At 39.1% G+C, this 15,729-nt stretch overlaps 1 protein-coding gene across 2 annotated transcripts in view; it reads right to left on the bottom strand.

The window, feature by feature from the left end:
* CNTN3 (contactin 3) overlaps positions 1 to 15,729 on the bottom strand; it is a 339,295-nt gene that overhangs the window by 19,653 nt on the left and 303,913 nt on the right. For both annotated transcript variants that reach the window (XM_045863787.2, XM_064593591.1), the window contains 4 exons: positions 15,502 to 15,572; positions 14,270 to 14,504; positions 11,891 to 12,006; positions 49 to 232 (listed from right to left, as the gene is read on the bottom strand). In XM_045863787.2, coding sequence (XP_045719743.2) covers positions 49 to 232; positions 11,891 to 12,006; positions 14,270 to 14,504; positions 15,502 to 15,572 — 606 coding nt within the window. The remainder of the gene's footprint in view (positions 1 to 48; positions 233 to 11,890; positions 12,007 to 14,269; positions 14,505 to 15,501; positions 15,573 to 15,729) is intronic.

Genomic DNA, 15,729 nt, shown 5'->3' with positions numbered 1-15,729 from the left:
GCTACCAGAAACTACTTCCTTGCCATTCAAAAAATCGAATCTACGTACGAGTTTTCTTTGTGGTTGCATTCACTGTGGTGCTAAAGGGCCCAGCACCGGCGCTGTTGTAAGCCCGGACAGCTGTGTAATACGCCAGATTACTCTTCAAGCCCCGGAGTCTGGCTGAAGTCTCATTTCCCGCCACTTTCACTTTGCTTGATGATTCTTCTTCTCCATTATTCCAGTAGCGCACCTGGTCAACAGAAAAACATAAAAGATGCAAAAGGTTGACACAAACAGTACCACCCCTTGCATTAAGTGATTTTCATTAAGATGAGTACTATAATATTCATTAAGGACACAATAAATGTTCATTAAGGACCTACTATGTGCTAGATATTCTATTAGATTCTGTGTCACAGGAGAAAAGGGACTCCGGGAGGAGACAGAAAATAAACCAGATAAAGAAGCCAGATAAAGTCAAAGGGAGTAAGTGCTAAATACTACTAGACTATCGTTTATAAAAGGAAAATGAGGGTGAAATCTGCAAATTTAATAGAGCAAGCTGTTCTCCCTTCTCAGGCCCAAGCTCAACTCCAGAATGCTGGCAGGTCCAAGCTCAACTCCAGAATACTGGCAGATCTGCTTCACCTCCACTGGATGGTGGAGGTTTCCTCTGGGAAGAAAGTGAACTGTCAGAGAAAAGACTATCAAAGAGCCAGCTGGCCACTGGATTGTCCTCCAGTGATGGCCAAGTATCAACAAGCCCACCTGTGCATGCAGGACTGCTGAAGAGAAATGGAAAGCAGTTAATACAGTTAAATTTAAGTTATGTTAACATGTTTTATTTGTACTTCATTATACTGAATTGTGCAAAATGATCTGAGATATTATGTAAAGATAAATGCATATGGAGTATAAAGTATAAAAATAGGTTAATGAGAATATTTAATAAAAAAAGAAATAAGGGTAGGAAAAATCCAATAGCAATACATGTTTCCCGTCTCCAATTTATGCTGTAAAGTTCTGCTATGCTTTGCTAGAAAGTTTGAATTATCCAGAAAGTAAAAGCAAAACTAACACGAACAGCAACAGCAACAAGACCACCAAATGGTTCAGGAAAAGTACAAGCATTCCTCATGCTGAGACCCAATATCACCATTTAATCATGTAAAGCAGAGGCCAGACACTTAACATAAATATGTAAGGCAGACTGAGTACATATTTTTTGCTTTCAGAAAGAAATACATATGCTCTCTCCCGTATTTCTTGCAACATGTGCCCTTTCTGACTTTCATTTATCTTCTCTTGATAGCAAAATATGAAAACAGAAGACCATTTCTATAATTTGTGTAAGTCAACAGCAGTTCGAGCACATGAAAATGGCAGGTGTCCTTAGCCATCAGAGTCGTGAAGGCAATAGACACTTATGGGGACTATGGCAAAATAGATAGCCAAGTTCCATCGTAGTAAGGGAGCCACTACTTGGCTCTACTAAGGGAAGGTGGATCCAGTGTTTACAGGTCTTCTGTTTTTTTAGATTTATTTATTTATTTGAGAGAGAGAGAGAGAATCGCAAGCAGACTCCCCGCTGAGTATGGACCCCCCCCCCCGCAAGGCAGGGCTCGATCCCCTGACCCTCAGTTCATGACCAAAGCTGAAATCGAGTTGGACACTTGACCAACTGAGCCACCCAGGTGCCCCTTTTGTTTATTTTATTTTATTTTTTAAGAAAAGGAGAAACCTTTATTTTAATGTGAAATGGCCCAAATTTAGAGTTGGCTCAATTTTTTAAAAGTCATTGTGTGGTCCAAAAGAAACTTGTTTATGAGCTGCTTTAGGGTAACCAGTTTCAGTCCCCTGAGAAAAATCCACTAGATGTTACTGTTTTTTGAAAAAAAAAAAAAAATGAGTAACTATAAAATTCTTTAGTTAAAAAAATTAGTAGCAAAGTATAAATCTCAGATTTTTCAATGATCCTAAATTAGCACACTAATAGAACAATATTTTCCCTACATATGTGTATGTATGTGTGTATATACATATGCATGCGTGTATATGTGTAATGTATGTTGTACATGTTTGTGTTTTTATTTATATTTGCACTCATATTTATATTTACATATAGGACTCCTTAAATTCATGTAAAATGCTGTGTCCATGTATATGTGTATGTGCATTTCTCTTGGAAAAGAGTTATTAATTTTTATATAAACCTCAAAAGAAGGATATGGACCCAAATGATCAGGACTAACTGGAATATGTAATTTCTACACCTTTAAAGCACTGAATTTACACTGAAATTTGATGACATTTTAGCAAAAAAAATTCCACCTATCTTAGGGAACCCATTATAAAAGAAAACCACATAGATTTTATTCATTAATTAAAGATAACATATAAAATTGTCTTTTATAAAGCCATAGACAAGTAAATTGTTAATGGATACTAAAAACTGGTACACATTCCAAATTCAACAAATGTAAACACTAGGTAGTGTTAGGGTTAGAGGACTCCAAAATGGTGAGAACATTCCCTGCCCTTGAAAGCATTATCCACTTATCGTTTAAGAATGACACATAATCAGGGCGCCTGGGTGGCTCAGTTGGTTAAGCGACTGCCTTCGGCTCAGGTCATGATCCTGGGGTCTCGGGATCGAGTCCCGCATCGGGCTCCCTGCTCGGCGGGGAGTCTGCTTCTCCCTCTGACCCTCCTCCCTCTCATGCTCTCTGTCTCTCATTCTCTCTCTCTCAAATAAATAAATAAAATCTTTAAAAAAAAAAAAAAGAATGACACATAATCAATAATTTGAATAACATGTTACAGACAGACTGAAACTTGCGGCCTTGGATGTAGCATAGATTGGGGAAAGAAATCACATAATTATGAGTTATTGAGACCCTTACTTAACAGATGGGACAGCAGAGGCACCTAGGAGTTAAGTAACTCAATCAGGGCCATCCTGTTATACACACTGGTCTCTGCTTATGGGCCATTCTTCTTCTGATACATCAAATTACCTCAATTTAAGTTGCCTAAGAAAGTGTTCCTCAGGTGACTGACTTAAGAAATGAAAATAATTTTTAATAGGCATAAGGAATATCTCTTATAGATTTATTTATAAAAAGTATTTAAGGTTCTTGATAGCAGTATGCTTCTAAAGTACTCCATGTACCAGAACCAGAGATTTATTTTTATATCTTAGTTGCTGACATGTATTAGAAATATTTAGACCATAGGGAAAATCTGTGCCAAACTGGAATGTGATATTCATTGGTTGATTATGTAATCTCCTTACAAAACTTTACTTAAAAAACTGAATAAATATGCATACAACTCAAACCTAAAAAAACAAGGCACTACATTAATATTCCCAATTTTCTATGAGTAGTTAATAAATTATGACCTATAAAATTTTGCTCAAAAATATTTAATAAGGGCAAATAGTATTTTTTTTTAAGGAGGGAAAATTTTAAAAAAAGTAAAAGCAGAAAAATAAAGGACGGAAAGGTCAAGAATGAAATAAAGACAAAGACCATATTTTCCCCTCAGTTGTGTTTGGGTTTAAATGGTAAAAGTCCTATACCTGAGAAGACAGACCATAAGTCCATGCTATTTCAGATTTTATAGACACAACCACAATGCAAGGAAGAAGAAAGGAAAAGCATCTAGACTGAAGGAAAACCTCTGCAAATATAATTGTGCAAAGTGTGCTAACTACACTTCAAAAAAAGATAGGATAGAGAACATATATATAAATAGATAGATAGATATAGATATATATGTTTGTATAACATTTGGTGGAAAAGAGTTAATATAACAATGACAGAATGTGAAAGTTGTATCTACTCAAGATGAGCAGAGAAAAATATTACAAAATACATAAAGAACCCCCCTAATAAGAAAGAAAGTTAGCAGACTCGGTAGTGGGAGCCTAGCCACAAGATACTGATCTGAAGTGGATCTTAAAATAAGTATATTTAAAATGTCCAAATTCACTAAAGAAGGGACTGAATCTATGTTGCCAAGAATAGAAGATTAAACAAACAAAAGAAAACTGGATGGATTTGGAAAAATATCAGAAAAATACAGTATTAATAAAGTCAGTAACAGAATTAAGTTGAAGACTACATGATTGAAAAGAGAATTAATAAATCCACAACATGGAGAAAAAAATAAAAATTATGAAAACAAAGTTAAGAGATGCCAAAGATCAAATGAGAAGTTCCAACCAGAGTTCCAGGAGAGATGAAAGAAAAGGCAACAATAAAAGAGAACATGTCTGGGAACTTTCCAGCACTGGATACACACATTTTCGAGTAGCAAATTCTGAGTTGGGGTGGGTGGTGCAGGTAAATCCACTGCAAAGGAGCCGGTGGTAAGAATAATTGTGGCTCTCAACATTTTTCCATCACCATATACCTGAGAGTTACAGTCCATCCTCTGGAATAGCTGTGTGTCACTGTGCTGGTTTGCAAGTATGGAGTGCGTACCTGTGAAGAGAGGCAGCTGTACTTCTTGGCATGGCAGACAGCAGGAGGGGCAGATGCCAAGCTCTGGTCACATACCTGAGGCAGTGTCTGTCTTGGTCCTCACCATATAGCTCTACCATCCACAGCAAAGCCCACACACACTAAGCACTCAGTATTGGTGAGTTCTTAAATGACTTAACAAATGCAGTCTAAAATGCCTCCTTCCTTTCCACCACGGAGATTCACAGATCCCCAAACCCTTGGAATCTCCTTTTGAATGCTAAGGAGCTATCTGGTGGCTTTAGGCTCTTGGATAGCTTTAGAATGGGGGCTGGTTGCCAAGGGAACCAACCTTATAATAAATAGAGGGTGGGAACCTCCATCCCCACCTCCTGACCAGGGACTAGAGGTTGGGTTAGTTAGGTTAACTAATGATCATTGATTTAATTAGTCACGCCTTTACAGTGAGGCCTCCATAAAAAGCCCTAACTGAAGGTTCTGGATTGGTGAAAATACTAAGGTGTTGGGAGGGTACAGATCCTGGATAGGGCATGAAAGCCCCATGTGAGCCTCTTTCTACAGACCATGTCTTATGCATCTCTTCCATTTGGCTGTTCCTGAGTTGTATCCTTTATAATAAATGTATAATAGTAAGTAAAGCACTTTCCTGAGTTTTGTGAGCTGTACTAGCAAGATCTCAAACCCAAGAAGGAGGTTGTGGGAACCCCTGATTTATAGCCAATCAGAAGTACAGGAGGCCTGGCATCTGAAGTGTGTGGGAGGGGGGTTGGTGGGGGGTGGGGGTAGGGGACTGGCAGTCCTGTGGACTAAGCCCTTAATTTGTGGTATCTGAAGCTAACTCTAGGTATATAGTGTCAGAATTGAACTCAATTTTAGGACCCAACAGGTGTAGGAGAACTGGTCAGTGTAGAGAAAAAAACCCCACATATTTGGTGTAAGAAGTGTTGGGTGGATACAGCAGAGAGGAAGATTTTTTTTTTTTTCCTTTTATTCACCAAGCTAAGTACTCCAAGTCCTAATATTCTGTGCATCTATGATACATTGGAACTCCCAATTTCTTGATAATATAATTATTTTTCTTCAGAAACATAAAACCAATCACAAGCCAATATACTTTTATCTGGATAAGTAAACAGAAACAAACTCGAGGAATGTCAGGATTTAAAATGCTATCTCTGTTTCTGCAAGTAATTTGGTTATTCCAAAAACTAATGTCCCTGCTATGAGGAGTCCTTAATATCACTGCACATGAGATTTCACTTAATTAAAACTTAACACAGAATGCAATTTATAAGAGTAATGTATTGAAAAATGGTACTTTTTTTTTTAGCCATTAAAGTACAGGTATTAAGTCAGAAATACTATTTTCGTAGACTAAAATAATTTTGTTTATACTTAAAGATTTTCAGAGAGACAAATATTTCAACTTAGCTTCAAACATATTTAGATAAATACAAGGCAGGCAAAAATGCATTCAATAGTGTTTTGGAAGACAAGTCTGGATTTATCTTCTACTCTTCTTTACTTGGCTCTCAGTCATTGGAGGGCTGACCCATATGCTACATGACCCTGGTCCTCTGGCTTCTCACTGGATTTGGCCAATAGAAGACAGAAGATGGGAGTGTGGGAGGAGGCTACGATATTTATTCCCCTGGATCCCTCAATGCTGGGACACAGTTTGCTAGGGACTACCTTTCCCTAACAAAGCACACACACACACACACACACAGAACACAAACATCCAGTTATAAAATAAAAGTCATGGGGATCTAATGTACAGCAATGGTTAACTGTGAAGGTAGATTTTTTTTTTTTAAAGATTTTATTTATTTATTTGTCAGAGAGAGACACAGTGAGAGAGGGAACACAAGCAAGGGGAGTGGGAGAGGGAGAAGCAGGCTTCCCACTGAGCAGGGAGCCCGATGCGGGGCTCGATCCCAGGACCCTGGGATCATGACCTGAGCCGAAGGCAGACGCTAGATCTTAAAAGTTCTCATCACGCACACGCAAAATCTGTAACTATATGGTGATGGATTTTAACTAGACTTAGTGTGGTGATCATTTCACAATTTATACAAATATTGACTCATTATGTTGTATACCTGAAACTAATACAATGTTATACGTCAGTTGTATCTCAAGCATACACACACAACACACACACACAACACACACAAACACACACAGCTCCCTTTGAGCAACCCTCGGCCACACAGTTGTTACTGCTCTCTCTAGCATAACCAATCCTTCCTCTGAGCCAAAAGTCTGCATTTCATTCACTCGAGTTCATTTTTGCCTGTTTCCTATTTGTTTAAATGTATCTCAATTGTTTCTATCCAATTTTCCCAAGTTACATTTGACTCATTCTAGAATGAAGTTAATTCTTTGCCTGATAGTATGGAATTAGACTTATAGTATGGAATTAGACTTAATGTATATTTCTTTTTTTTTCCAATAGAATTTTCACACTCTCAAAAAATTCCTTAAATATTTGACATCTTTTCCCATTGTAATTAAAATGTTAGAAACCAAGCACATTCCGTAGAGCTGTTTAGAACAGGAGTCTGGGCTAAGGCATCAGTGAAGTTAATAGGCATTTTGCACATATTTCTGGTTATGCTCCCCTCCCACGCATTTAAAAAAATCTACTAAGTTTCCCCCAAATGTGCTAATCTGTATTATTTTACACTTGTAGACTTTTGTTTCAATCCCTTACCAAGGTCATTCTCCCCAGTTTTATTTTTTCAAGACACATACTGGCTTTAAGAAACTGATGGTAGATACGACGCTATAACTTTGGAGCTTTTGTTCTTCCAGCACCTGCTACCCATGAACTTAAACACTCTGCATCCTCTTTATCATATCTGTACCTCTTGTTCCTATCCAAAGGGCACAAGAAAAGATCTGAGCCTGAGTGTTACGGCTTAGCAGATGAAATAAATTGGAGCCCAGGGAAATGAGCTCCTCAACTACTACTTGGTCAAATCAGAAAGAAAATTAGTCTAGATGCTAATGATGATGTGTGCTCAGCATGCCACATGGCACATGATCAACCCTCACTGAGATGAGAGAAAAGCAGGAGCTATTAACAATTCTAAAGCCATATTGGGGAAACTGCAACCCAGAAAGTTAGCTACACGACTGGTAATTAAACACTCTGCTAAGTCATTTGTTTTTCCATGTTAGTGTTTAAATCATTATTGAACCTAAGAAAATACATATTTTTATCTTTATGTAATTATATAAAATATTTCTTAAGATTCTCCAAATTGGCACATCTTTCTCTTAGCTTGTTTTCTTTCTCTTCCTATTTAACAAGCACTCAGGAAAGAAATTTTCACTAGTTGTTTCCTTTCAACACTGTATTCATGCTACACTTGGATGTTAGGTTGGCTGCTCTTTATACAGACAGGCAAGATGCGATGCACCCTAACCCACAATTAATGTCAAGGTAAGTCCCATTTTCTCTTTGCCGCTCTCATCTTTTTGCCTCCTATCCCAATGGCAACACACCAGCACCAACAGAAACAACAGTCACTGAGCCGCACACTTGGATTGTGCTAAGTGTTTCTATTTTTCTTCACTCCTTTTCAAATTTTTCCTTCCAAAGAAATCTTATCCCAGTGACCAATACTCAAAACAGAGAAAAGCCCACGTCTCTTCGGGCTGTTTTGACAGTAGCTGCTTTATCTCATTTTATTCTCCAATGATGCAGTATGTTATTTACTATTATCATCTTTATTTTAACTGAGCTTTGGAGAGCTTTAATAACTTGCTCAAGGCCACACAGCAGTAAGATAGTGGAGTCAAATTGCATTTATTCAATCAACACATATTTTTTTGCATGCCTCCTGTGTGCTAGATAGGACTCCTGGCACTTGGCATACATCACTGAATAAACAAGCAGACTTCCCAGTCCCTGGTGGAGCTTATCCTCTATCCTAGTGGAGCTGAATGCAAGTCTAATTCTAAGACAGTGTGGACTTAATAAGATACTATCTTGGCTCTCTTTGGGTTCTTTGGTTTTCTCTTTCAATCACTTTCCTGACATGGACAAAAGAGGTATAACTCAGCTTTCTTATAGAATATTTTATGAGCTTACACTTATATATTGCAAAATTAACATCTATCTGCCCCCACGCTGCCAAAAAATTGCCAGCCACTGCTACCTTTGCTGTGGTGCTTTGAAACCCACAAAGCCCATTTATGTATATTCTCTTGTTTATTTCTCTTAACTATTTCACAAACTATAACCAGCTCTCAAATTATGATCCTGCCTTGTGGTTTGTAAAGGGCAAAGTTATTAATGGGGGTGTGCATCTCAGTCTACTGTCTGAGGCATGCAAAATGTGTTTGTTTATTTTCTTTAAGTTAATTTGATTTACCACTGAGTTTCATATCCTGCTCAGCTAATGGGAAATTCAACCTCAGTCACTGCTGGGGCGCCCATTCCCAAAATCTTGCCAAGAAAACTTAATATTACATTGATTTGATCCCTTTGGTTCCCGGATCATGCTTGGAGAATGGGAAATCATTGATCATTGCTGAATGTGGGAAATAGATCTGTCCCCTCCTGTGGTCTTACCACCAACATGGGAGATTGCCAGGTAGAAAGGTATGGGCCCCCAAGATTTTGTAAGTCTTGGATCTCTGCTTCCACCAAGGTCACCTGAAATTTCTCTTCTCTTTTTTCCTCAGTGGCATTTTCTTTCTTCTTACCCTCCAGGATACATGGAACTAGCTCCTTAAGGGCTTGAATTTTGCAAACAAACCTAGGAAGAAAGGGCTCTTGCAGGCAACTCCTCTTGACAACCATCATAAACTCTCTTGAGGCAGAGAAGCTTAGAGTTGAAGAATTGCTTGAGGGTATTTACTGGAGAGAATTTTATAAATTAATACTTCAACAATTCTTTTGAGATATGGCTTGCAATTAGGGACTGTTTACTATTATGAGCCAGAGACTGTGAGAAGCACATTAAGTGTCTAATATCATTCAATACTCCCCATATCCTAATAAGGTTAGGCCAATTACTGCCCCATTCTACAGGTGTGGAAAATGAGGCTCATAAAGTTGATGTGACTTTTCCTGCACAGCCAGTGAGTGGCAGTCAAGATGCTGTGCAGGTTTGAGCTCAGAACTACTTCCCTTTACATCTCCTTCCATCCCACTTACCTTTCCTGACAATGCCATTTCTCTAATCATTGAGGAGCTAATAGGGGCTGCCCACCACCTTTTGCTGCTTATATTATTAAAGGAACTTTCCAACTAAATGTTCTTGGCTTCTTTTCAGGTGCTGATCAAGAAACTCTCTAAATTCAATTATAAAGGGAGTTTACTGAAAAGGAGGGCTAGGTGACATTATGAAAAAGAATAGAGCGAGTCTACTTGAGAATCGGATAATTGTCAAAGAGCTTTTCTATTTTGCTTGCTGTCTCTACGGCTCCAAGGGTCCTTGTCTCCTCCATTCATTGGAGTTGTATGAGGGTACGTCTGCTCCATTTCATCTGCAGACAAGCTTTGTCCCGCTTGCCCACGGCCTTAACTTGAGAAGCCTGAACCGAGTCCTATATTCGACCTATCACTGCATTACACTCAGTAATTACAATCTCTACTTCGCTTAGTTTGAATATCAAACAAGAATCTGACTAGCTCAGCTTAACTATCCATGGATCAGGTGGCCACCCTGGTGTCATAGTTGGAGGTTATGTAGGCAAGTGGAGGGGTATACGGTCCTGTGTTGCAAATGTGCCGATGTGCGCCTACCACTGAATCAGGAGTTACAAGCATGAGGGAAGGTTCTTAAAAAGATGGCTGAGGGTGGGGGTGAAATCAGAACCATGACTCTTACAATATCACTGTCAGAGAAGTCTTCTTAAGACTTTACTTTTGGGGCATCTGGGTGGCTCAGCTGTTTAAGTGTTTGACTCTTGATTTTGGTTCAGTTCATGATCTCAGGGTCCTGAGATGAAGCCCCACATTGGGCTCTGTGCTCAGCGGGGAGTGTGCTTGAGGATTCTCTTTTTCCCTCTGCCTTTGCCCCTCACCCTGCTCTATCTCTAGGAAATAAATATATAAATCTTTAAAAAAAAAAAAAAAAGACTTTACTCTTTATCTTGCCAGTTCTCAGCTCAACTGCTTCCAGTTCTAACTGCTCCCTAATAAACATGGGGCCGAGTCAGAACAGTTCTTCTCAATATTCAAGGCCATCTGTGACCTGGCTCTCCTGTGTCTATCTGCAGTCATCCTCCTATAGGAACCTTCTTCAGCAGGTAGGTCTCTACTCCTTCTACTCCTCCAACATGCCATGCTTAAACTAGGATTTTCCATTTTCTCTGTTTGCTTACTTTTCCTTTAAAGTCCCATTAAGCCTATGAAAACTTACAAGATGGCTCATCAGTCTCGACCATTCAAACATATCCTATGTCACCTATTCTGATCTTCATTACATTTGGTCTTGTGCCACCCTGTGTTTCAGATCTCTCATCTTATTTCTCCAGAGTTCTCGGAAGGCAAGAATTAGGTCACAGACTGAAGGCTAGAATTAAGTTATAGAGAGTTATCTTCTCAAGAGCCTAAAAGAGAATCACACAATGTAACAAGGCCACCAAGAAAGTAAGACAAAGAGCTGGGGGAAAATGATTTCCTGTTGGCATAAATATCCTTTGAACTTAAATATTATAGTTCAATCTCACTTTTATTTTTCAGTCAATCCATCTAAAAGATTGGTCCATCTGATATATGATTTCCTTCCATTTTACTGCTTTCTCTTTTCTTTTTTTTTTTTTTTTTTCATTTTATTTATTCATTTGAGACACAGAGATACAGAGAGAGAGAGAGAGCACTGAGCAGGGGGACAGGCAGGGGGAGAGGGAGAAGCAGACTCCCCACTGGGCCAGGAGCCTGATGTGGGCCTCGATCCCAGGACCCTGGGATCATGACCAAGCCAAAGGCAGATGCTTAACCATCTGAGCCACCCAGGTGCCCCCTTTTGTTTTTTAATTAAACACTTATTTATTTACTTTTGAGAGAGAGAGAGCGAGCGAGCAGGGGGAGGGGAAAAGGGAGAGGGAGAAAGAGAATCTCAAGCAGACTCCATGCCAAGTGTGGAGTCCAACGTGGGGCTTGATCCCACGACCCTAAGATCATGACCCAAGCTGAAACCAAGAGTCCAATGTCCAACTGACTGTGCCACCCAGGCACTCCACTGTTTTTTCTTTTCTATCCCAAGTAATTTTCATTCAGCTTGTTAAGTTAAACTCAATAACCACTGATAATTACATGGGACCTGTGCTGGTAAAATTTCAACAAAAGTCAGACTTTAGTTTAGATGTCATTGTTAAAAAGAATTTTAAATGAAAGGAGACAAGGTACCATGGCAACATACATACACAGTCTAATTAGTTTTAAAAGAAATTACCTCATAGCCAAGTAAATGTCCATTGCTTAACTTCCAAGGAATGGTATCCCATGACACTTCAATTTCTGAGGAAGATAGGCTATTTGCAGACACTTGAGACGGAGCTATTGTAGGTTCTGTTTGACAACAGAAAGTGAAATACAATCATTATTTTGGTAGTTAGTTTAAAATTCTATTGAAGCTCTTATTTTCAAAAAAGCATTTTAACATATTTGAAAATCTAATAAAAATAGTTTATCAAAACATTTGAAAACATAAACTATGTCTTGATCTATTTCCATGCCTTAGGAGTAGATAGGCTTTTCCTTGCTAAACAGCTACAGAAAGCTCTTCTTTCCTCTGTTGCACTTTTTTCTTAGTATCTTTTCTTCCCTTCTTTCCCTCTGTTCTCTCCACCAGGTCCTTATTTCTCTCCTCTTCATCCCACATCTCCTGCTTGGGCACTCCAATGCCCATAAATGCTGCCTATTTATTTGTTTGTTTGTTTGTTTAATTTTACCTTGCTAAACCAAGTCATGCTCTACAGACTTCATTTATTCAATAAGCATTTAGTTAGTGCCTTCTGTATCCAAGGCCCATAAGGGGGGCACACTTCAATGAGATGGAGCAACTTCCAGCAGTTTACTGTTTTGAAGGAGTAGACAGACATGCACAGAACTTATTACACAACAAATATCCCTTTGTAACAAACAACTCTTAGCTTGAGGGGCTGACAGTGATTCTCCTCTCTCAGGGGCACAGCTCTGAGCAGGGACTTCACCTCTTCCAATATCCATTTCTGCATTAAATGATCCCTCTTCTGGGCCGTGCTGATTGGTAGTGAGGCAGAGTCTTGGGCCAAGGAAGGGCCTATTAGATTTTCTCTCCTGAGAATTCAAAACTTGGTTTGGAGAGATGAGGAGTACTTGAAGCCAGTCAATCCAGTCCTGGCACCCTAGAGAGGCAGATGGTTTCTGAGGTCCCAGAGCTTTTCTTATTAATGATCTTTATGAGGTATGCTGTTTAAATCTTCCTTTGATTCAGTAAGTCCTAGGATATTTCCAACAAATCCTTCACTTTTTCATAGATAAGTCGAATCTCTTTCTGATGTTTGGAACAGAAAGACCTTTACTTAACTCATCAGTGGTGGCAAGAATAGTTAATAGGAGGAGGAAAGTGCAGGGGGAGAGAGGGTAAAAGCCTGTGGTTGTCTCTCTCTCCAACCTCCAGCCCTCCCAGTCCCAGATGCACAGGGTAGGTGGTGTCTGAAAACTCCCTGGTTAACTGCCATCCTTCCTCAGACCCCTGCCCTTGTAATGAAAATCCTTGGCTACTCCTGGAAATGGGGTCTGGCTATGAATATAAAGGCTCTTTTTTTGCTAAGGTTTTTATGCCAGTTTGTTTTTCTCTCAGAACTCCGTAGAAAAGAAGAGGATAAGAATAGTGTCTGGGGTAATAAAAAATTGAGTTGTCTTATTATTTTAGACATGACAACTGTGGACGACTTTCTGAAATTTACTACAAGGTCTTAGGGTAGAGAAGACACTGTGAAATCACATTTCATGAGTTCAGAATGGTTAAGAGCCAAGGCTTTGGGTTAAAATACTTGCTTGGTAAATCTGTATGGAGTTTGGCAATGTCTTTCATTAAACTTCCATTTTCTTATGTATAAATGGGCCATAATAATAGTACCCACATGCAATTTCTCCTTAGAAAATCCAAATGAGGTAAAGTCTGGCAATGGTAAGCATTCAATACATGTTAGCTCTTGTCATTCTTATTAAGTAGAACCCCATATGATAGCCAATATTCAGCTGCCTTTGTCCTTATAAAATGGCAATTTCATAGGATTCTCCTAGTAATCATATTTTCTAAAGAGATACCATAGTTGGGGCAGGTGTAAAAGAAAGGCAGAGAGATGGCATGGGTCCACAGTGGAGTATGTATGAATGTATGCTGGCTGGAACTGGTATATCACATCTTTAAGCTATACCTGGCACACCTCTCCATGTCATACTTCTGGCCTTTCTCTCCATTCTACCAACGTTCTATTCTCAGATCATAGGAAACACTGTAAGAATTGAGATTAGGGCATTTCCAAGAGAATAGCTTAATCTTATCCCCAAAAGAAGAAGGCTGTGCTATGCCCTGCTTCACAAGCTGGAACTCAGAATGTACTCCTCATCCACAGATTGTAACCAAGTGTTACATCCTCTGGTTAGCTACTGAATCTTGTACTTCAAGTTGGCATGGCTGGTGTTTATTACCTGGACTGTGAATCTGTGACTTCAGTCATTATAAGAAATTTATCTGAAGTCACAAAGCATTTCCAGATCAGTTTTGGAAACATTAGTGGCTTATTAGGTTGGAACAGATACACAATCCACATGGTCTCTATACCTTCTTCGGCAGAGAACACTGTTGTCACCGGGCTAAAGGGTCCTTCACCTTTGTTATTATATACACCCACTTTAACTTCATACAGTGAAAATGGCATGATGCTTTCATTCCTAAAGACATATCTTGGGGTATCAGGAGATGTGACCACTGTCTGGATCCAGTTGGTAACTCCAAGAGGGCGGAAGGCAACAACATAACCAAAACCTTCACCGTTCTGTAGTTCTTCGGGAACTGGCTACAAAGGAAAGACATATTAAATCACCCTTACACATGAGGGCAAGGCAAAAATAAATAGAGCTCTAATCCTTAGTGTTTTGCAAAACCCATCAAATAATAATCAATATAGTATTAAGAGGTTATATTAAAAAAGGAGAAAAACGGTCAGTGGCAAGTCACCTGCTTTTAAAGAGACATATGCCACTCTTTCATAGTGATCCAGATAACTAACTGAAATTTTATAAAGTTATTCAGATTTTTTGAGCATCCTGTAGCCCCTATCTGAGTTATATATCGTAAGGTATACTTTTAGTTGAATATACCTCATCTCTTGAGTCAAATAAAAATCATCTAATCCTTAATGTTGACTTTATGGAAAGAAATTACCCATTGATCTGATGATTAAGTACAAAGGAGTAAAACTATAAGAAAAAGAAAGTAAAAACAACGTATTAAGGTCAAAGCTGTATTTAGATCATGTCAAAAATTCCTACTGACACTCCATCATGATCTCTTAACTTTCTATTTTTCCAACAACATCTTCAAATAACACAGCCAATTCTCATGCTTTCTGACTTTAAATGTGTTAATTACAATTTTTTCTAATTACAACATAAAGCAAGAGCTGAGAGCGTGGCCAGGAAGCAAGCACCTGCTGGAATCAGTGGGTGTGCATCATCAGTGGGGTTACAGCCGCGTGGAAAGCTGTGAGGACAGCTTGAGAGCAACAGCCAGGACTTGACTCTCACCCCTATGTTTACCAGCCAAAGGACCCTGAGCAAATTATTTAATACTCTCTATGCCTTAGTGTTTTCATCTATAAAATGTTGCAAGAGTGAAATGGAAACAAAAACAAAAACAAAAACAAAAACAAAAAAACAGTGCTAGAAAAAATGATGAGCAGAGAGTGAGCTCCTAGCACTACTACCACCTCCAGTAACACTAGCGGCACCGCCCAGGAGGCCACGATGGGAAGAGCAAAGCCCGCAGCGGGAGGGTGCTGCCGAGACACTTACATCCCAAGTTATCACCAGCTCAGACCGGCTTCCACCTCCTCCACTGACTTCTGAAGGAGGCACTTCCGGAACTGTGTAGGTCAGACAGACAGAGATAAAACCCTATTTGCATTTGGTAACATTTATCTGAAAGAAGATTCAATGTTGCTTATTTCTAATATTTGAAGTAATTTGATCATTGGCACATTATACGTGTGTGTGTGTGTGTGTATCTGGATTACGTGAAAC

The sequence above is a fragment of the Mirounga angustirostris genome, unplaced genomic scaffold, assembly GCF_029215605.1.
Source record: "Mirounga angustirostris isolate CCGP_5_RB_7025 unplaced genomic scaffold, mMirAng1.0.hap1 SCAF_1, whole genome shotgun sequence".
Lineage (NCBI taxonomy): Eukaryota > Metazoa > Chordata > Mammalia > Carnivora > Phocidae > Mirounga > Mirounga angustirostris.
The sequence above is the reverse complement of the archived record's forward strand: the minus strand, read 5'-3'. Positions and strand labels throughout refer to the sequence as shown.